Here is a 20,688-nt window from a genome sequence, read left to right on the forward strand (position 1 = left end):
AAACCTTGTCTCAATAAAAACAAAAAGAAAAGAAAAAAAAAGCAGACTGGGGAGTCCTAGAACAAGTGAGCAGCAGACAAGTAGAATGATGCCAGTCAGTTTTGTTTTCAAGACCCAAATAAGAACAAGCCACAGGGGACTGCCCAGGGCTCCTAAGAGACTGGACCAAAGCAAAAAGTACAAAGCCAGAAATCTAAGAACCTGGACTCCAAACTGGCTACCTCACCAAGGAAGAAAAGTGCATGGTGAGTCAGGAGTGGGTGGGCTTAGCTGACCCCACAGGCTGCACCGTGACCGCCAGCACTGAGGTCATGTGGGTGAGGAGCTGTGTGAGGTTTTCCTGAAACCTGGCACATACCATGCATCCAGCAAGCCCAAAGCCAGGACACGCAGCTCCCACACTCAGTTTCTGGTGTATAACTGGGAAGCCTGGGTGCTGGTGTCACCTCCAAGGGGCCCACCCTTCCCCGGCAGTCTGCAGCTGATGTGGGAGTCCCCTCTGTGTGCTGTGATTACCATCAGTGAATAAAGAAACTGCTTTGAACCTCTAGCAAGGCAGAACTTAGGTAGGCAGGGAAAGCTAGGCTGAATGCTGGAAGGAAGGAGAAATAGAAATTATGACATCGGTTACTCAAGGAGTTACAGTAATTCCTCATGAGGATCGTATTGCCCAATTGGTCTTGGTACACCTAGTTAACACCTCCAACCCTACAGCCAGGTCCAGTCGGGGTGCTAAGGGTTTTGGATCATCTGGCCCTGCAGCCTTTTGGGTAGCTCATATGAAAGAAAGGCCCCTATTGGAACTGATTATCGATGGGAAGTCATTTAATGGGATTTTAGACTCTGGAGCTGACGTCTCCATCCTGTCCTTACAATCCTAGCCTAAGAAGTGGCCATTGGAAAGTAGCACTCCCACCCTCCAAGGAATAGGTCAAGCAAGTCCCAAGAAGAGTGCAAAACAGATCAAGTGGGGGTGCAAAGGCCTGTCCTCTAGGGACCCAACAGTGACTTCCAAATTTGAGTCTAAGGATATGTTGCTTTGGAAAAGAGGTTCTTCTCTTGTTTCCACAGAGGATGAGAACCTGTGGAATAACGTGGATTGCTTTCAGACTGGTGTGGTTTGATGGAATAAGATCCCCTGAAAGGTCACCATGAACACCCTCAAAAAATTACTTTGCCCAACTGCTGACTGAGATGAATCTAGCACACAGGATACACCATAAAAGACCTGATTAACAGTGCCCTCAATCAGCAGGAAGCAGTATGGACAAAACTATATACATATTCCCAAATGTTGTCTATGAATGTTCGTTTACATTTAAAGGGGGATATGCTATAGAGATTTGCATTGGTGTAGATCTTGGTTTATTGATACAAGTTTTAGGTCAATTTTGTTAATATGTAAATTTCTGCTCTTAATTAAGGTATTGTATTTGTGCAGCTCATTTAAAAATGTAATGTATAATTAAGAAATATAGGTAAATAGAGAGTCATCTATAATAGTCAAGCTTATAGTCATGTTTATTAGAGTCTCTAGACATACAGAGATGTATTTCAGATAGGTAGGTATTCTTCAAACCTTTCAAAAACTACAGAATATGGCATTTAAAATGTTTTAATAACTTAGGACTTTTCATGACAATGAGACACATCTGCTCCTGGCAGCATGATTACTTCAAGAGGAAGATGGGCATCGAAGAGGCTCCTTGCCATTTGGGCAAGAAACTGCTCTTGCCTGGACTGCTTAACTGGACATGCAGGACCCACAGAGAAATGACTGCTGAACTTGCCTAAAGGTGAGATGATCCTTCAGGGTTCCTGCTTCATGAAAAAGTATGTTAGACATTCTGCAGGACACAGAAAAATGTGATGGATAAACTGCCTGTATAGGTGGAACTGTCTTTGAAATTTCCTGCTTCGTGAAAAAGTCTGCTGGATACTATGGGCCTGTAGACTGAAGATAGTTGCCACAATGATACAGAAGAACTTTGGGTGACTGTTCAGGCAGCGAGATGACTCTGTCAATTCTAGAGTTTTGGAAGTTGCTTACAATGTACTTCCTGTTTACTTAAGTAATATTATATCTTTCTGGAGTCTTTAATGGAGTTGAAGAATTTATAGTTATAATTATAGTCTTCCTTAGTTATAATAAAAGATAAAGTATATATAAATGTTGTAACTGTAATTATTACTTGATACTGTTTTGTTATGTAATTTTACTATATTAAAGTTAAAACCTTCCTTTTTTATTTAAACAAAAATGGGGAGGTGATGAGGGATTTTCCTCTCTGTGCTGTGATTACCATTAATGAATAAAGAAACTGCTTTGGACCTACAGCAAGGCAGAACTTAGGTAGGCAGGGAAGATGGAACTGAATTCTGGGAGAAAGGAGGTGGAGTCAGAGAGAAGCCATGGAGCCACGGAGATAGACACTGGGAACTTTAGCCATGTAGCGATACACAGATTAATAGAAATGGGTTAAATTAATATGTAAGAGTTAGCCAATAAAGTAATAAGAAGCTAGAGCTAATGGACCAAGCAGTGATTTAATCAATACAGTTTCTATGTGATTATTTCGGGTCTAAGACAGCCAGGTGATCAGGAACCAGCAAGTGGCCCTTCTTACAACATGCAGCTGATGGAAACACAGGGGCCCACCCTTCCCTGGGAGTCTGCAGTGATGGAAACACAGGGGCCCACCCTTCCCTGGGAGTCTGCAGTGATGGAAATACAAGGGCCCCACACTTGCCTCATCCGGGTTTTCACTGGTGATCCTGGCTGCAATGACATGACCTCGGGCAATGGGAGGACTCGGAGGGCTCTCAAAAGAAATAGGGGTCACTCCCCAGGGAGATTCTCCATACAGAAGCCGTATGTCCTTCAGCCGGTGCAGGGGCACACCCATGGCGATCTAAATGGGAAAAAAAAACATTCCACAGGTCAGTCTGCTAGGCCCTAAAACAAGGAGGGCAAAGGGGATGGGATGAAGGAAGAGGCTCCGTCAACGATTTGATATACACCTGTGAGAATGTTTGTTTGTGTTCTAATAAATAAAGTTTGCCTGGAAATCAGAATGTGGAGCTAGGACCTAGTTAACCATAGAGGCCAGGTAGTGGTGGTGCACACCTTTGATCCAAGTACTTGGGATCACATGCCTTAATTCCCAACACTAGGAAGGTGGAGACAGGAAGGCCTGGGCACTGTTCACACTGCACTACAGGAAGGCCTGGGCTACTGTTCACACTGCACTACAGGAAGGCCTGGGCACTGTTCACACTGCACTACAGGAAGGTCTGGCTACTATTCACACTGCACTCCAGGAAGGCTTGGCTACTGTTCACACTGGACTACAGGACGGCCTGGGCTACTGTTCACACTGCACTCCAGGAAGGCCTGGCTACTGTTCACACTGGACTACAGGACGGCCTGGGCTACTGTTCACACTGCACTCCAGGACGGCCTGGGCTACTGTTCACACTGCACTCCAGGAAGGCCTGGCTACTATTCACACTGAAGCAGGCTAGTGTTCACACTGTTCCCTGGGGTGGGAACAGCTGTTTTAGCTGGGAGAGATGTTTTTCCCAGGATACTCTTAGCCAAACGTTCTTACAGACTGTTTGGGCCCTAGGCTTCCCCAGGGTGCCCTCGTGACGGCCCACATGTCGGATCTAACGATCTCCCGTGGTCCTGCTGTCAGGGTTTATCCTCCTCCCGTCTGCTGTATACTTAAGAAACCCCTTCAAAGCCCAAAGCGTGACTCGTGCATCACTCTTCCTATGAAACAGTGTGACTCCAGGCAGGTAGAAAAAGCAGAGCTGGGGAGCACCGCCCAGGGCTTGGGGCCCCATCCTCAGGTCCATACCTGCAACTGCGCAGCGGGCAGGTTCACATCTGCAATCATTTCAGTGCACGGATGCTCCACCTGCAAGCGCGGGTTTAGCTCCAAGAAGTGGAAGCTGCCGTCCTGGCTGTACAGGTATTCCACCGTCCCGGCACTGACGTAGCCCACAGTCTTGGCCAGGAGGACAGCACACTGCAGAGACAGACGGAAGTCAAGGGCTTCAGACGGCAGCACCATGCCCTCCCCAGTGCACCCTGAGGAGCTGCCACACAGGAGCCCCCCCCCCCCCCGTGACCAGTGAGCAACACAGCTGTGCGATACTGAAATCACCCCCACCCCAGGCTGGGCTCTCTGCCACATTCACATATTCCAGCTACCATGACTACAGCCAGTTTCTGCTGAGCGGCCCCAAGCCCAGCTCTGCCAGAGGCACCTGTTCCATGAACTCAAACACAGCTGGAGCAGCTACGGTGGCTGGCGCCTCCTCGATAATCTTCTGGTGCCTCCTCTGGATGGAGCAGTCACGTCCAAACAGTGACACAGCATTTCCATACTGATCTGCTAAGACCTGCACCTCCAGGTGCCGTGCATTCTGGGCCAGCTTCATGAGAAAGATAGGTGAGCCCGGGATCTCACTCTGCACCTGTGGGGAAGCGCAGGCGATGGCTGATTCCCAATAGTCCAGCTCTGGACGTTTCTGGAAGTTCTCAAAAGGGACCATTAATAGCAATGGTATGGGTAAGGGCTCTTCCCAGCCTCTACTCATTCCTGACTTTCATTTTTCCTCCAACAGACACACTTTCTCATTGTTTTTAAGTCAAACGCTGTTAAAAGGGTAACATTTCCCCAACAATCCTACATCCTAAGGACGATACACTAAGTGGGACATGATGGTTTGTGCCTGTAATCTCAGCACCCAAGAGGATGAAACATTAAGACTATCAAAAGTTTAGGACTAGCCTGGGCTACATGTGAATTTCAAGACTAGCTAGCCTCAGCTACACAGAAATTTCAAGGAAAGGCTAGGCTACACAGCAAAACACACAACAAAAATAACAAAAATCCATTCACTGAGTTCAGTTTTCTTGGGGGCGGGTAGCAGACAGCATGGTGTAGATAATTAACGTATTGTACACTTGAAATTCACTCAAAGAAGTCTGGGCCATTCTTCCCAAACACACACGAGCATGGAGGGGCTGGGTCCTTTAGCTAACTTGACGGCCAGAACCACTCCAGCGAATATGCACGGGACCAAACACCACATGCATAGTTTGAACCTATGTGACCCTTGAGGGGTGGGAGCGGGGCAGCAAGCTGCTTCTCTTCTGCCCATGCAATGACACACAGAACACTTCTTTAGACAAACACCCCACACCGCCTCTGGGCTGTGCGAAACCTGGGTGCAGAGCACATGGGAGCCACCCTCCGCTGCTGCTCCAAGTTTCTAGTTCTTCCTGACGCTGCTCACCCAGCAGACACAACATGGCCGTGAGAGCATGAACACAGGGAACCCTTCTAGCAAGTTCTCCAAGTGTTTTTGTCAGGGCATGTGAAGTGTAGCAGCTTAACGGAGTCCTTCTCCAACGGTCTTTGGTGGCTGTTTGAGACGGTCTCACTGTAGCTCAGTCTAGCCTTGGACTCACTGTGAAGACCAGACTAGACCTGCATCTGCCTCTGTCTCCTCACTGAAGGTCTGCACCACCACGCTGGCTCTACTTCAACAGTTCAGAGGAAGAAATGCAAGGTACTGTTTATATCAAATGCCATCCATGGTGTGTGTGTGTGTGTGTGTGTGAGAGAGAGAGAGTGTGTGGGTGACTGTGTGTGTGTGGGTGAGAGAGAGAGAGTGTGTGGGTGACTGTGTGTGTGGGTGACTGTGTGAGTGTGGGTGAGTGTGTGTGTGTGTGTGTGTGAGTGTGGGTGACTGTGGGTGAGTGTGTGTGTGTGTGTGAGAGAGAGTGTGTGGGTGACTGTGTGTGTGGGTGACTGTGTGTGTGTGGGTGAGTGTGTGTGTGTGTGTGAGTGTGGGTGACTGTGGGTGAGTGTGTGTGTGTGTGAGAGAGAGTGTGTGGGTGACTGTGTGTGTGTGGGTGACTGTGTGTGTGTGTGTGAGAGTGTGGGTGACTGTGTGTGTGTGGGTGACTGTGTGAGTGTGGGTGTGTGTGAGTGTGGGTGGGTGTGAGTGTGGGTGACTGTGTGTGTGTGTGAGTGTGGGTGACTGTGGGTGGGTGAGTGTGTGTGTGTGTGAGAGAGAGTGTGTGGGTGACTGTGTGTGGGTGACTGTGTGTGTGTGTGAGTGTGGGTGACTGTGTGTGTGTGGGTGACTGTGTGAGTGTGGGTGTGTGTGAGTGTGGGTGACTGTGTGTGTGTGTGTGAGTGTGGGTGACTGTGGGTGGGTGAGTGTGTGTGTGTGAGTGTGGGTGACTGTGGGTGTGTGGGTGACTGTGTGAGTGTGGGTGTGTGTGAGTGTGGGTGAGTGTGTGTGATTGTGTGAGTGTGGGTGACTGGGTGAGTGTGTGTGTGTGTGAGTGTGGGTGACTGTGTGAGTGTGGGTGTGTGTGTGAGTGTGGGTGACTGTGTGTGTGAGTGTGGGCGACTGTGGGTGGGTGAGTGTGGGTGACTGTGGGTGGGTGAGTGTGTGATGGGTGGAAGTGGATGAGTGTGGGAATGTGTGGGTGGGTGTATGAGTGGGCAGGACTGGGGGTGAAGCCAGGAGTCTCGCGCTTGCTAGGCAAATGCTCTACCGTGAGTGATCCTCTGCGATGCTTGCTATGCCAGAATGTGGTTCTCCTCCCAGGCTAACACTGGAGTTAATCCCCACGTGCGGGAATGAAAAGGTAGAAAGGAAATCTGATACATTTGTGGTGTCTGGAGGTCAGGCCTTTGGGGGTGACTAGAAGTGTGATTTAGATCTCCGTGGTTCCCTCACCGCACAGCTGAGCTTGGACTTCTTGTTCCAGTTTTGTGAGTTTTTCCCTTATAATAAATAAAAATAGAATTGTTTTTCTTCTAGCTAGCGGGTTTATTTCCCAAATTGAGTTAGCTTCTACATCTGTAAAAAGGAAGAGGTCCTCCATCTCGGACCAAAGCTACGAGCTGAAACCGACCTCTTTTCTCCACAGTCCTGCTCTGTGATGCCAAAAGCAGACAAGGGCGTGGTCTAGCGGCGCTGGGACAGTGCTACAGCGAAAGAGCATCAGACGTGATCGTGAGCGTGGAAACAAGCTACACACATGGCAGAAAGAAAGGCTTTCATAAGAAGGCTGCAGCCAAATGTGGAATAACGCACGGTCATCAAAATAATCATGAAGACTGGAACACTGTTGTTCAAAACATAACAAAAACCTCATGATTCTTTTGATGCAAAGAATGAGTATACTTTTCTAAAGTATACACAAAGTCTAGAGAAAAATCTAGACATTTTAGGAAAGGTTTTCAGACAAGACGATGAGGTGGGCTCATGCCAATAATCCTAGCGTTTGTGAGGAGGAAGCAGGAGAAGCAGAAGAACTGGTGTGGAATGGATGATTAAAAGAAATCCCACACTAGCTTAGAATTGAGAAATAGATGCTTATTTATTTAGGGGTAAACTCACAAATCAGAAGAGGCCACACTCCAGTAGACGGGTAACCACAAGCTGTAAGACTTCCTACCGCAGAACTGCATAAAGAACTGAGGCTGGGCTGGAGAGTTGGTGCTGTGGTTAAGGCTCCACAGTTAGGAGATGGCCCAGTTGTGCCTGCAGAAGACTCTGGTTTGAGTCCTACCACTTACTTATACACTAACTCCAGTTCTAGGACATCTGACGCCCTCTTCTGGCCTTTGTGGGCATGGCATGCATGTGGTACACAGACATACATGTGGGCAAAACACCCATACTCAGAAAATTAAAAACAAATGAGATGGGGGGTTAGAGAGCTGAGGTTATCGTAAGCAACATAAAACCCTACCATAAAAGTGGGGGTGGGGATGCGAAGCCAAAGCTTGAAATAAGGTTCACTGGTAGAGTGCTCCCTAGCATGCACAAACCCTGGGTTGAGTCTCCTGCATCCCTCACCCCAAAGAAGGATGATCAGTACACTAAAACACACACACGCGCGCACACACACGCACACACACACACATGCACACGCACACACACACACGCACACACACACGCACACACACGCACACACACACTCCGCTGCATGCCTGTAGCCTGGGAGTATAAGGCTTGAATGCACCACGATGAAAGGCGGTATTAACAGAGCAAAGCTAGCTACAAACACAGAAGCCAGGCCCACACGGAAACTGACTATCCAGACACTTAAAGCCATAAACCCCAAACCGTAAGATTTATAAAATACCCCGTGCAGACAGGAGACAATTCAGAGACACCCTAAGCCAAGACTCCGCCCATCAGAAGAAATGCCACAAAGGCCAGCAGGAGCCGTGCGCTTCTGAGTGACCATGTGCACATCTGCTTCAAACACAAGGTGGGTGTGTGGCTCCGTGGCAGAGAGCTTTTCTAGACGGGATGAGCCCTTGGGTTCCCACCACAGGGGTGGGGAGTGAGCACGTGCCCTGGGGAGATGGCTCAGTGGCACGGAGAACTGGCGTGTGTCTGTAATCCCAGCACCCTACAGAGACAGGAGGTGCTGAGAGGAATGCCCTGGAAGGAATGCCAACTAGCCTAGCCTGTGCAGCAGCAAAAACAGTAAGAGAACCTGTCTCAAATGTGGAGAACTGACAGCTGGGGGTGTCCTCTAACCTTCTTCAACCCTGACACTCACATGCTCACACACATACTCACACACACACACACACACACGCACGCACGCACGCACGCACACACACACCCCACTGAAAACAAACTAAACAAACAACAACAGAAACAAACTCTCTAGACCCGGCTCCTGCAACATCATCTCGACTTAAGAAGGCACTGCTGATCGAAACAGTCAGCCGACAACCAGGGACTGAGGCCGAGGCAGGGAAGGCACAGGCAAGAGCACGTACCTGTCTGAAAAGCATGGGGAAGTCCTCTGCTCGCTCAGCCTTGCGGATGCCTTTCCCTCCGCCGCCTTCGGAGGCTTTGATCATCAGTGGAAATCCAACCTTTTCAGCTGCCTGAAGGAAAAGGACAAACGGGCCCGTTTAAGGTGGGACAAGTCCAACACCAGGAGGTAGAGAAGGTTGTGACATGCCGGCCGCAGTCACCGCACTGGCCATGCCCACTCTGCAGCTACCTCCAAGCCTTCATCCACATCCTTCACACAGCCTCGTTCGTAGACATCTTCTGGGACACTGATGCATTTGCCCTGCTGCCGGCTGTCCTCCGTCCACTCCACTGTGAGACCTGAAGGGGACAAAGAGGAGCACAGCTCAACAACCACATGTGTATCTCAGGACCCTGGATGGGAGTCAAAGCTTAAGCAACGATACAGGGCTGGGGAGTGTTTAGTGGTCACCAGTGCTTGCTGTGCCTCCAGAAAACCCCAGTTCCGTTCCCAGCACCCCGGGAGTCAGGCAGCTCACAGCAGCCGTGAACTCCAGCTCCAAAGGGTCTGACAGCTTCTTCTGGCTCCAAAGGGCGCGCACACACATATAAATTTTTAAGATTGTTAAGAAAAGCCGGGCGGTGGTGGCGCATGCCTTTAATCCCAGCACTTGGGAGGAAGAGGCAGGCGGATCTCTGTGAGTTCGAGACCAGCCTGGTCTACAAGAGCTAGTTCCAGGACAGGCTCCAAAACCACAGAGAAACCCTGTCTCGAAAAACAAAAAACAAACAAACAAAAAAAAAGATTGTTAAGAAAAAACACACAGAGCTATATGAACCTGAACCTAGGACGCATCCCCTGTCTATGCTGGGGACAAATGTCTATGCTTCCCTGTCCTCTACTCAGGGAGTCTCTGCTTTCAAAACCATGCAAAGACAAAACAAACAAATTTTCCAAACTGAAAATTTTTCAGTCTTTAAAGGAAACAAATTACATTAAATAGCAAAACCTTGACATTTTTCTCCTCTTGTTTTTTAATCTGCCCTACAAGTTCTACTTTGGGGTCTTATCCAAACATGACTAAAATCACGGATATTTAGCTATAGGACTGTCAAAGCTCCATTTACCTTCGACTGTTTTTAAATTACAAAAACATTAGGAAACGGCCTAAGATGTAACACAGCAGCAAATGAAGCAAATCACAGTACAGCCACACGACAAAGTCTGGCACAGGCTCCAGGTGTGGGGCGCACACCTGTGACCCCTGCTACTCGGGAGGCTGAAACAGGATGAGGAGTTCTAGGACAGCCTGAGAAACCAGACATAAAGGGTCAGGAAGAAGCTCAGGAGCAGGGTGTGTTATACATGTGCAAGGCCCTGGGTTCCATCCAGGACCACAAATAGTACAAGAGTAACAGCACACGGCGTCTTGATGGCATGAAGTCTATTTCCCAGGACAGAAAGATGGCCATTAGTGCAAGAGAAATTACAAAGTAGTTAACATCTGGTCTTTATTTCTAATTTTATTTACTAGTGGTGTGTGTGCGTGTCTGTGTGTATGTGACATGTGTCTTGTGTCTGTCTGTATGTGATATATGTGTGCATCTCTGTATGTGTGTATGTGCATGTCTGTGTCTGTGTGGTGAATACGTGTGTATGTGTGTGCATGTCTGTGTGTGCCTATGTGTAACGTAAGTGTGTGTGTGTACAGACTGCCTGTAAAGCTCAGAGAACAACCAGGAGTCAGTTTCTCTCTTGGTCCTTCTTGAGACAGGCTCCCTCACCCTGTTTCTGTCACGGTGTTGTGCACACCTCCCAGAAAATTCTGCCTCCACTTCCCATCTCAACACAGGAGTGCCGGGATTACAGGTGTGCACCACTCCATCCTGCTTCCGGCAGCTTCTGGGATCAAACTCACTCAAGATGACAGGATTGGGGAGCAGGTACTTTTGCTGGCAGAGTCTCACCAGCCCAGATATGGTTTTCAGAAGCCTAGGAAACAGCTGAGAAAGATATCCGTAGTGCCAGTCCATGCTCAACAGTGGATCATCAGGACTCTCTTTGTGTGTGTGTGTGTGTACGCATATGTGTGTGTACGCATATGTGTGTTAGCGTATGTGTGTGTACGCATATGTTAGTGTGTGTGCACATATGTATCTGTTAGTGTGTGTACATTAATGTATGTATATATGTATTGTCCTAGTGTGTGTATGTTAGGGTATGTGTATATGTATGTGTGTTAGTGTGTATATATGTATGTGCATTAGTGTATATGTGTATACGTATGTATTGTGTTAGTGTGTGTGTACATATGTGTGTTAGTGCGTGTGAGTGTTAGTGTATGTGTATATGTATGTGTGCTAGTATATGTGTATGTGTTAGTGTGTGTACACATGTGTGTACATTAGTGTTTGTGTATGTGTGTTAGTGTATATATGTACATATGTATGTGTGTACTATGTATGCGTGTTAGTGTGTGTACATTAGTGCATGTGTATATGTATGTATTAGTGTATGTGTGCGTTAGTGTATATGTATGTGTGTACATGTGTATTAGTGTGTGTGTGTATGTGTGTTAGTGTATGTGTACATATGTATGTGTGTTAGTGTGTGTACGTATGTATGTGTGTTAGTGTGTGTACGTGTGTATATGTGTTAGCGTGTGTGTATGTGTGGTGATGGTGGTGTTTTTGAGCCAGGGTCTCACGCTACAGCCTACACTGACCTGAAACTGTAGCCCCACCCTTCTGAGTGCTGGATTACAGACAAGAGCCACCAACCACTTCTTATTTTCATGTCGCTCACATTTTCTGAGTTCATGACAAAGTTACATTCTTATCTACCTAAAATTTTTCAGCAAAAGGATTTTTTAAGACACATTCCCTCCACCCCAAAGGTCTGGATTCCTTACCACTTCCACTCCAGGGCAGGGTTGGGATCTGCAATGTCTGGGCTACGATGGTAGAGGCGATCTTATCTCCCAGGGCCCACATAGCCTCACTGGGGGGACCTGCAGGGTCAGCAAAGGAGAGCGAAATGGAATCAGCCACTGACAGAGCCACTGCCAACCCAGTGGTTCTGTCAGGGAGCAGGGTCAGGGAGAGCAAGGAGATGAGGAAGTCCTCAGGTCTGCTCCCCCTCACTCAGGAGCCGTAAGTCTGCCCTGTGCAGGTCAACTTCCAGCATCCAGACCTTGGCCTGATCCCAGTGAAACTGAGCTGTGGCAGACACAAGACTCACTTTGGGAGGAACAAAAACCTGTAGGAAGAAGGCAAACATGGGGCTCCAAAGAGCCAGACCATGGCACAGTGAGCATTCCCTGTGACAGACAGGAGAGCACACGGTCTCGTGCAGCCAGCATCCCTCAGGAAGTTCTTTATCTTCGGTGGGACACTCAGCTCTGTTCCCCTCTGAATCCAATGAACACAGCCCGGGAAGACTTTTAACTGCACCTGTGCAGAACCTGCACAGGCTTCTTTCCTGATCTTGATTAACAAATTAATACTATGGAACCCAGCATGGTCGCTGAACCAGGTTAGACAGAGCCTAGAGATAACCCCAACACAAGGAGCATGTGCAAAGGCCACGCCTCTTCATAGAGGAGGCGTCGATGTCTGGGGGTGCTTCTGGAACCCAAATCCTGAGGATATATGGACTGTTTGTGTGCATACAGGGCTGACCAACATATCCGCAAATAAAAATCCTGAAACCCTCGGATGCCATCAGTCATGTTCCCTAACAAAACGGGAGGGGCTTTGGTCCTGCAAAAAGCAGCCCAAAGATATGGCCCTCACAGAAATGTAAGCCACTGGACACCCTAGCAGAGGACATCACTGGCCACAGTATCGCTCTGCTGCAATAACCAAGGCAGCGGTTCCTGGTCCACTCACTCCCCACCTCCCACCCCCGCCCTTCACAAGGAGGCAAAGTGACCTCCACTATGAAGGACAGCACAAGAAAGAGGCCCTGACCTGGCACCATCCAACCCACGCATCTGACTGAGCGCACACTCTACCTAGGAAAGCAATCTCGTGCTTGCGTAGCAGCTCCGGAAGTTTGGGGTTTTCCGAAGCATGGCCCCAGCCAGCCCACACGGCCTGCAAACACAGAGAGGGGAGATCAAAGGTGCCCCTGCACCCAACACTCTGCTGTGCCCCATTGGGCCATCATAGACTGTAGGATGGGGCATCACCACACCCCCACCACGGGCACCCTCGGGAGCTGCGGACCGGACCACATCTGCACAGGGATTCTCTTAGCAATGTCTATGATCAGCTCCATCCCCCCCCCCCCCACGGCCACCCTCGGGAGCTGTGGATCAGCGCCTTCAGAGATGTAGGGTGGGGCACCCCCCACACGGCCACCCTCGGGAGCTGCGGACCAGCACCTGCACAGGGATTCTCTTAGCAATGTCTATGATCAGCTCCACGTTGGCATAGTTGTTGTTGTTGGGTCCTCCCGGGACAGGAACATACTGATCCGCCATTTTGATGTACTCTGCAATTCAACCAGAGAAAGAGAGAAACCAGGGACAGACGTATCACACACAGAACAGGGTGGTGCGACACATTCTACCCACGAGGAGCACGACTGTGAAGACCACACGGCTGTGATGGGGAACGGCACGAAAGCAGGAGAAATCTAGAACTTGAGTGAGGAGACAAGAGCTCTGCCACAGAACAAAGGTCGGGATGTGCGCCACCATACGTAAGCTTTGTCTAAGTGGTCTCCCGTTAAATGCGGTCTTTGTTAGTTTGAAGACTGGGTCTCTTGCAGCCCAGGCTAGCCTCAAACTCTATGAAGCTGAGAATGAACTTGAACTTCTGAGCTTCCTGCCTCCACCTCCCAAGCACAGGACTAAGCCACCAGGCCCAGGGCTGTATGCCTGCCAGGAGGCAAGTACTCTAGAGACACAATAGCTTTGGGGCCTGTCCTGGAACTAGCTCTTGTAGACCAGGCTGGCTTCGAACTCACAGAGACCCACCTGCCTCTGCCTCCCGAGTGCTGGGATTAAAGGTATACACTGCCACCGCCCTTCACAATGGTTTTTTAAGCATGTAAAAGTTCATAAACATAGCTGTGCAGTGGTGGTGCACACCTTTAATCCCAGCCCTCAGGAGGCAGAGTCAGGTGGATCTCTGCATTTGAGGCCAGCCTGCTCTACAGAGTGAGTTCCAGGATAGTCAGAGCCACACAGAAAAACCCTGTCTCAAAAAAAAAAAAAAGTATATAAACAGAATTTAGGACCTTACCCACAGGCTAGCAGTGAATCCATGCCAGCTCCTGAGGACAGCCCAATAACCTAAACCCTGAAATCACAAACTCCAGGGTCACGATGGGTTCCCCCAAGCTTCAGTCCTGTAGGCTCGGAAGCTCATTCCAACCTCTATGGATTTTACCCCATAACGAGCTCTTTCGGGGAAACAGACCCTGATTATCTGTTCTGTTTTGTATGCTTTTGGTTTTGAAACCATGTTTATGTATCTGGATTACCCTGGAGTGCTTGGTCCTCCTGCCTCAGTCTCTCAGGGGCCGGACTACAGGTGTGAACAAATTTTTCTTAAAAACCCACTCGTGACAACGAGCAAAGAATGGTGTGGAAGGACGGTCATCCAGCTGTGTCTGGACCATCAATTCAAACCCAATCTACAGACGAGCAAAGAATGGTGTGAAAGGATGGTCATCCAGGTCATCCAGCTGTGTCTGGACCATCAATTCAGACCTAATCTACAGACGAGCAAAGAATGGTGTGGAAGGACGGTCATCCAGCTGTGTCTGGACCATAAATTCAGACCTAATCTAAAGATGAGCAAAGAATGGTGTGGAAGGAGGTCATCCAGGTCATCAGCTGTGTCTGGACCATCAATTCAGACCTAATCTAAAGACGAGGGTTGGCGCATCACACTGGATCCCCAAGATCCTGAAAACGTCTGCTGTGGAATTCCCAGGTACGCCTGTTCCCTCCCCACCGCCACTTCCAGTGTCTGTCAAGCCAGGAGCGTCAGCCACTGGGGAGGTTTCCATGAAGCAGAGGGCAGCCTTACAAAAGTCATCTGGTCTCCTCCGAGTTCCCCTTTAATGTTAGAGAACATAAACACAGTTACAGACTGAGCTCTGCCGGAAGGAACTAAACTGGGTTCTCCGGGGAAGCCTGGGAGAAATGGGGGGGGGCGGGGGGGCACAGAAAGTGTGTTGAGGAACAACACCATAGAGTAATCCTGCTGAGAGAGGAAAGTATGAGTGCCCGGGGACCCAGGACAGGGACCCAGGCGCCAATAGGACCAAACCGCATGGAGAATGTCACTGTGACCTGACAGGAGGCACCGCCAGAGAATGCTGGCTATGGGAGGACATGCAGTGATGCACTTACATCCCTGTGCCTCTACTGTTCTGTCTGTTAAATGGGACCAAGGGGGACTGGGGACAACGCTGAGGTCACTGGCACCAGGAAGAGCATTATGTGCTCTGGGGCACTTTAAGCAGGAGGCAAAACCTGACTCTTGCTTTCAAAGGTCACTTAGGATGCTGAGTGGAGAAGAGCCTATTAAAGGGCTAAAGAGCCAATTGCTGATGGAGACTTTATCATATGGTCTATTTCAGCAGGACTGAAGCTAAACAGAAATAGAAACTAACAAACAACATACATGCTGCAGAAACCGTGCAGAGTAACAGATATGGGTGGAAGGGCGTGGGTTGTGGGGAGGAGAGAGAAGTGGGGAAAGAGAATCAACAAAAACTACTTTTGCTTGAAGGTGCCATAATGAAGTTTTTTTTTTAATATTTGTATGCTTTATTTAACTTTATTTTATGTGCATTGGTGTGAAGGTGTCAGATCCCCTGCAACTGGATCTTCGGACAGTTGTGAGCTGCCATGTGGGTGCTGGGAATTGAACCCGGGTCCTCTGGAAGAGCAGTCAGTGCTCTTAACCACTGAGCCATATCTCCAGCCCCCATAATGAAGTTTAATGTGGTGTATAGTGATTAAAATATAAAAAACAAGGGGCAGGTGATTCCTAAGGTACAGACCTAAGGTTGACTCCTAAAATACACACTCATGCACACACAAACATGTAAAAGAATGCATAAACATGAGATAGTGAGCCAGGCTGTGGGGGCACACACCTTTATCCTGGTATTCAGGAGACAGAGGCAGGTAGATTTCTGTGAGTTCGAGGCCACCCTGGTCTATAGGGTGAGTTCCAGGACAGCCAGGGCTACACGGAGTAACCCTGTCTCCAAAACAAAAACAAAACCCAAAAATCTATGAGCTAGTGAAGGAGACCCTACAGTTCTGGGGGCTGAGCAGGGTGGAGGAGGGGAGGGCAGACAGGGACGGTCACAGCAGGGGTTGAGATAGCAAGTTCGGGTACCTGCATTGGCTTTAAGGTCCTCGGGGGTCACCATGACCACAAACCGGATGGCACGTTCATTCCGGAACATCTCATAGGCCCAGCGGCGGATGGAGCGCATACACTTGACCGCAGCAATGCCGTTGTTGGCAATGAGCACCTGAGGGGGACACCAGGAAGAGCTGGGGCCATAGTGCCACCTGCACGGGGACCCGAGAGCACCCAGGCCGGAACATGGTACCACACAGCATATGCAGAGATGACAGGGGAGTGGATGAGGGGCTTGGGTGGCAAAGGTGCCATTCCCTCTGACATCTATCGCTTGGGTGTTCCATACACACCAGATTCCAGTGCTGTGTCTGCTCTGCTCTGCTGCACTCTGACCTCACAACAACCCCCTGAAGGAAGTTCTACCATTGTTCTATCGGGAGGATAAAAACACACCGACGCTCAGAGGAGTGTGACACTTCCTCGGGATCACACAGCCAGAGTGTCCTAACTCAGGCTCAAACCCAGATCTGGCAAACTATAAGGCTCAGATTTGGTTTTTAAAAATGATCATCCCAGCACTCAGGAGGCAGAGACAGGAGGATCTCTGTTAGTTCAAGGCTAACCTGGTCTACAGAGCAAATTCCAGGCTGGTCAAGGCTATATAGTGAGATTTCAATAAATAAACTATATGTAAATATGGGAGCCCGTGCGCCAGCCTGGCCAGGTAAGTGTAGTCTCACCCCTCAACAAAGACGACTCTTTGGCAGCAGGCAGAGACTGCTACAGAGATCCCAACTGGTCAGTGTGTGGATGATAAATGTCTGTGTGGGGCCCAGTGCCAGCTGCTACATCTGCAATTCAACCCCTACATCTAAAGCTTAAGACATATCTTGGGGGAGCAGGCAAAAAGGCTGTGAGAGCCCTTATCTCCCAGTGGGTCCAAAATGCAGTGCCTAGAAATGAGGGACGGAAGAGTAGAAATCAACGGAACAGTGCCCACTGCCGACTGAGCATGCCCAGAGCCTGGCTTCAGGGCCAGTACTGCATAGACTGAGGAACACGCACACACTTGCGGGGTGGAGGCAGGATGATGAAAAGTTCAAGTTTATCCTTGGAGTTTGAGGCCAACCTGGAATACACAAACCCTATCAAAAAAAAAAAAAAGCAATTTCTGGATTTTCCTAAGGACTCTAAATCTGAGCGTTTTGTCAGCCTCGGGGTCACAGTTTGCTATGAACACAGTAGGAATAACCACAGAGTATGGACCTGCTTTGTGAGGAGTAGGAACCAGGTGAGACCAGGTGGACCCACACACATGGCAACATTTGCTCAGCCGCAGCCCATCCGTGACGTCACAGTGTGGTCTCCTATCCTCTAGGAAGCCTAGCTCAGGGAATGGTGGCAGGGGTGGGGGTCTATACATTCCTACCACCAGCCCAGGAAGCAGCCACACTCCAGCAACACCCAGGAGCTCCTGACCAAGCCCAGAGCCTCAGTCTCCCCTTCTGAGGAATGAGGTAATGCACCATGCGGGGGGAGGGGGAGGGTGAAAAGTCCCCGAAGTCAAGCACCCAGCACTCAAGCAAGTGTCCCAAGTGGCGGCTTACTTTCCCTCTGAAGTGTCCAACCAAGAAAAGAAGCCCGCCCCCACCAGCATGCAGGACTCATCTGTACCTTCTCGATGACCCTGTTGCCCCCAAAGCGGGTGACAAACTCAGCTGGGGACGCTACAGTGAAATCTCTGTGCAGGTCCAGTTTCTTATGTTCACGGCCTCTCTTCACCAGGTGGAGTCCGGACATGCTGGGTCTGCAGAGAGGGAAGATGGGAGCCATGAGGGAGGAAGCCTGGAGCCTCCAGGGCAGAGTCGGAGCTGGGGCAGAGTCGGAGGGAAAAACCAGTGGCCAGGGAGAGTGTGTGTGCTCACACACCCTACACACAAACACACCCTACATATGCACACACCACCCACACACCCTACACACACACTCTATAATACATACCCACACACACACCCTACACACACACACACACCACATACAAGCACACCCTACATATGCACCACATACACACACCCTACACACACACGTGCGCACACACACACACACACACAAAACCATGGAAGCACAAAGAGACTCAAGGCTGCCTCAGGAGGCCTCTGCCTGCCCTAACTCAGCTTTTGCTTGGCACGTCCCCTATCTGGGAACTTACAACAGCTATGGGCACGCTATAAGCAGGAAGGAGATCTATACACACTATGACTCTTCATTCCAACATTTGACAAATTTAGTACACGGAACTTTCATGAACTTTTCTGTACGGACTTTTTATTATCATTAAAGCTGAAAAGTTTTTAAAAACATAGTATAGAAGTTGTGCTTCCGACTCTGCTTTCCCTCCCCCTTCCTTCCCACCCTGGGCCTGGAAGAACAGCTGACACCGGAAGAGAAGAAGAGGAAGGGTCAATCTATCACCAGTGAGTAGTGACCCCAGATCAGGTGTCAACACACAGGCACAATCACAGGTGGGTTCAGGGAGTGCCCCTCACACACACACACACTCAAAGAAAGCGGGGAAGAACATGAATGAGATGGGACTCTGAATGCGCACGCTGATGGCAGACTCAACAAAGCCTTTGGGCCCAAGGAAGACGCAACCGTCCGGGTCGGTTCTTGTGCGTTTGTACAGGAAATGCAAGGAGGATGAGCAGTCACCAAACCATCTGGACTGTGGTGACCGGAGTCCCTGTCACCTGGTCACAAGGAGCACTGGCTGATCCTGAGTACCCCATGGTGACTCCCAACTACTTGTAACTCCAACTCCAGGGATCTAACCCTTTGTGGGCCCTCCACATGGTACATACACAGACATACATGCAGGTAAACACTGATACACATGAACTAAAAACAAGTAGAATCTTCAAAGAAACAAAAGTCCTCTGTACACAGTCAGTGTGGATAAACACTCAGTGAGGGTTCAGGAAACTTAAAGGCTTGAAAACAAAAGGAAAAACACGTGACAAGATGGCTCAGTGGGCAAAGGTGCTTGCTGCCAAGTCTGACTATCTGAGTTCAATCCCCAGGACCCATGTAGTGGAAGGAAAGAAGCAACTCCTAAAAGTTGTCCTCTGATGCACGCATGCATGCATGCACGCACACAAACACACATGCATACACCCCAAATAAACATAATAAAAACACAAACTACATCACAATACAAGGAAAGCCCCTGCCTCACTCCTCTGAAACCTCTGAAAGGAAACCCCTGTTGACTCCGGCATTTCACATCTGCAAGGTTCCACACCCCCTGGACACAGACACACCCAGCTGAAGGGCAGAGATGCTTCCTGAGTGAAGTGCGTTAGGTTACACTGTGGGGACATCCTAGCACGCACTCACCCAGCTTAGGAACGCCACATGATAAGTCTAGAATCTCTTTTTCTTTTTTTTTTTTTTAAATATTTATTTATTTATTATGTATACAATATTATGTCTGTATGCATGTCTGCAGGTCAGAAGAGGACACCAGACCCCATTACAGATGGTTGTGAGCCACCATGTGGTTGCTGGGAATTGAACTCAGGACCTTTGGAAGAGCAGGCAATGCTCTTAACCTCTGAGCCATCTCTCCAGCCCTAGAATCTCTTTTTCAAAGCAGTGTCTGTGTAACCCAAGATAGCCTAGAACTGAGATCCTCCTGGAACGGCCTCATAAGTAGCAGGGACATACAGCCTCAGCCATTCTACACAGCACTGGGCTAGAAACACCAACTGATCCTCACGTATGTGGCTGTTTGGTGACTGAAGTAGCATCACTGGGCACACATCACACTCTCCTGAGCGTCTGCCAGAGATGCCGCCTGTGGCCGTCCCATCCAGAGAGGAGGCTTAGCTGTTCCACAGCTGCTCTGTCCAGGCGCCTCCCCAGGCTCCGGCAGAGCGGGCTCTGTTTGGCCTGCTTGCTTTCACAGATGAGGGTGGTGAGCCGCCAAGGCCCTTTGTTCTCTATTTTCTTCTAGAGAAGGTGATTTTCAGCCTTCACTTGTTCTTTGTTGGTCCGTCCCACCCTCCTCACAGACGCTAGCATAGGAGGCTAACCCCTCCGGGTTGTCTCCTTCCCACAGGTGCCATCCCTGGGGGTGGCTTCCATCTCATACACCCGACAGGCACCACAGATGTCTGTCCTTCCTTCTGCCTTTCCTCAGAGTAGGATTCTAATCTGGGGTGGCTGGCGGGCCCCATCTCTCTCTGGGTACTCCCTTGTTTTGCTGGCACAGGTCTGCTAGTAGTGTCACGCGGTTAACAAGACAGTGTGTGGAACAGCAGTGTGCATTACGGTGACATCCTCGACTCACTGACCCCACCCCAGGTCCCCACCACCAGCGTCCTGACCACATGCTGACTGCTCTGTTGTAGGCACTGTTGCTGTTTCCTGGTATCCCCTATGATCTCCATGGCAGAAACCCTTGCGTAGCTTTCTGAGAAAGCTATGGAAGGGGACAGAAAACATGACTGCCTTGCGTGTCTGGCA

The 20,688-nt window shown here is 49.4% G+C and overlaps 1 protein-coding gene across 4 annotated transcripts in view; it reads right to left on the bottom strand.

Moving 5' to 3' along the window:
* The window catches only part of Acacb (acetyl-CoA carboxylase beta), a 105,313-nt gene that overhangs the window by 54,165 nt on the left and 30,460 nt on the right, over positions 1-20,688 (bottom strand). For all 4 annotated transcript variants that reach the window (XM_041648403.1, XM_041648402.1, XM_041648401.1 and 1 more), the window contains 10 exons: positions 17,836-17,968; positions 16,192-16,330; positions 13,209-13,318; positions 12,837-12,918; positions 11,733-11,831; positions 9,071-9,180; positions 8,841-8,951; positions 4,276-4,485; positions 3,864-4,034; positions 2,751-2,912 (listed from right to left, as the gene is read on the bottom strand). In XM_041648403.1, the coding sequence (XP_041504337.1) occupies positions 2,751-2,912; positions 3,864-4,034; positions 4,276-4,485; positions 8,841-8,951; positions 9,071-9,180; positions 11,733-11,831; positions 12,837-12,918; positions 13,209-13,318; positions 16,192-16,330; positions 17,836-17,968 (1,327 nt within the window). The remainder of the gene's footprint in view (positions 1-2,750; positions 2,913-3,863; positions 4,035-4,275; positions 4,486-8,840; positions 8,952-9,070; positions 9,181-11,732; positions 11,832-12,836; positions 12,919-13,208; positions 13,319-16,191; positions 16,331-17,835; positions 17,969-20,688) is intronic.

The sequence above is a fragment of the Microtus oregoni genome, unplaced genomic scaffold (genome assembly GCF_018167655.1).
Source record: "Microtus oregoni isolate MIOR12 unplaced genomic scaffold, Mior012 000003F_ref0000135, whole genome shotgun sequence".
In the NCBI taxonomy this organism is placed as follows: Eukaryota; Metazoa; Chordata; class Mammalia; order Rodentia; family Cricetidae; genus Microtus; species Microtus oregoni.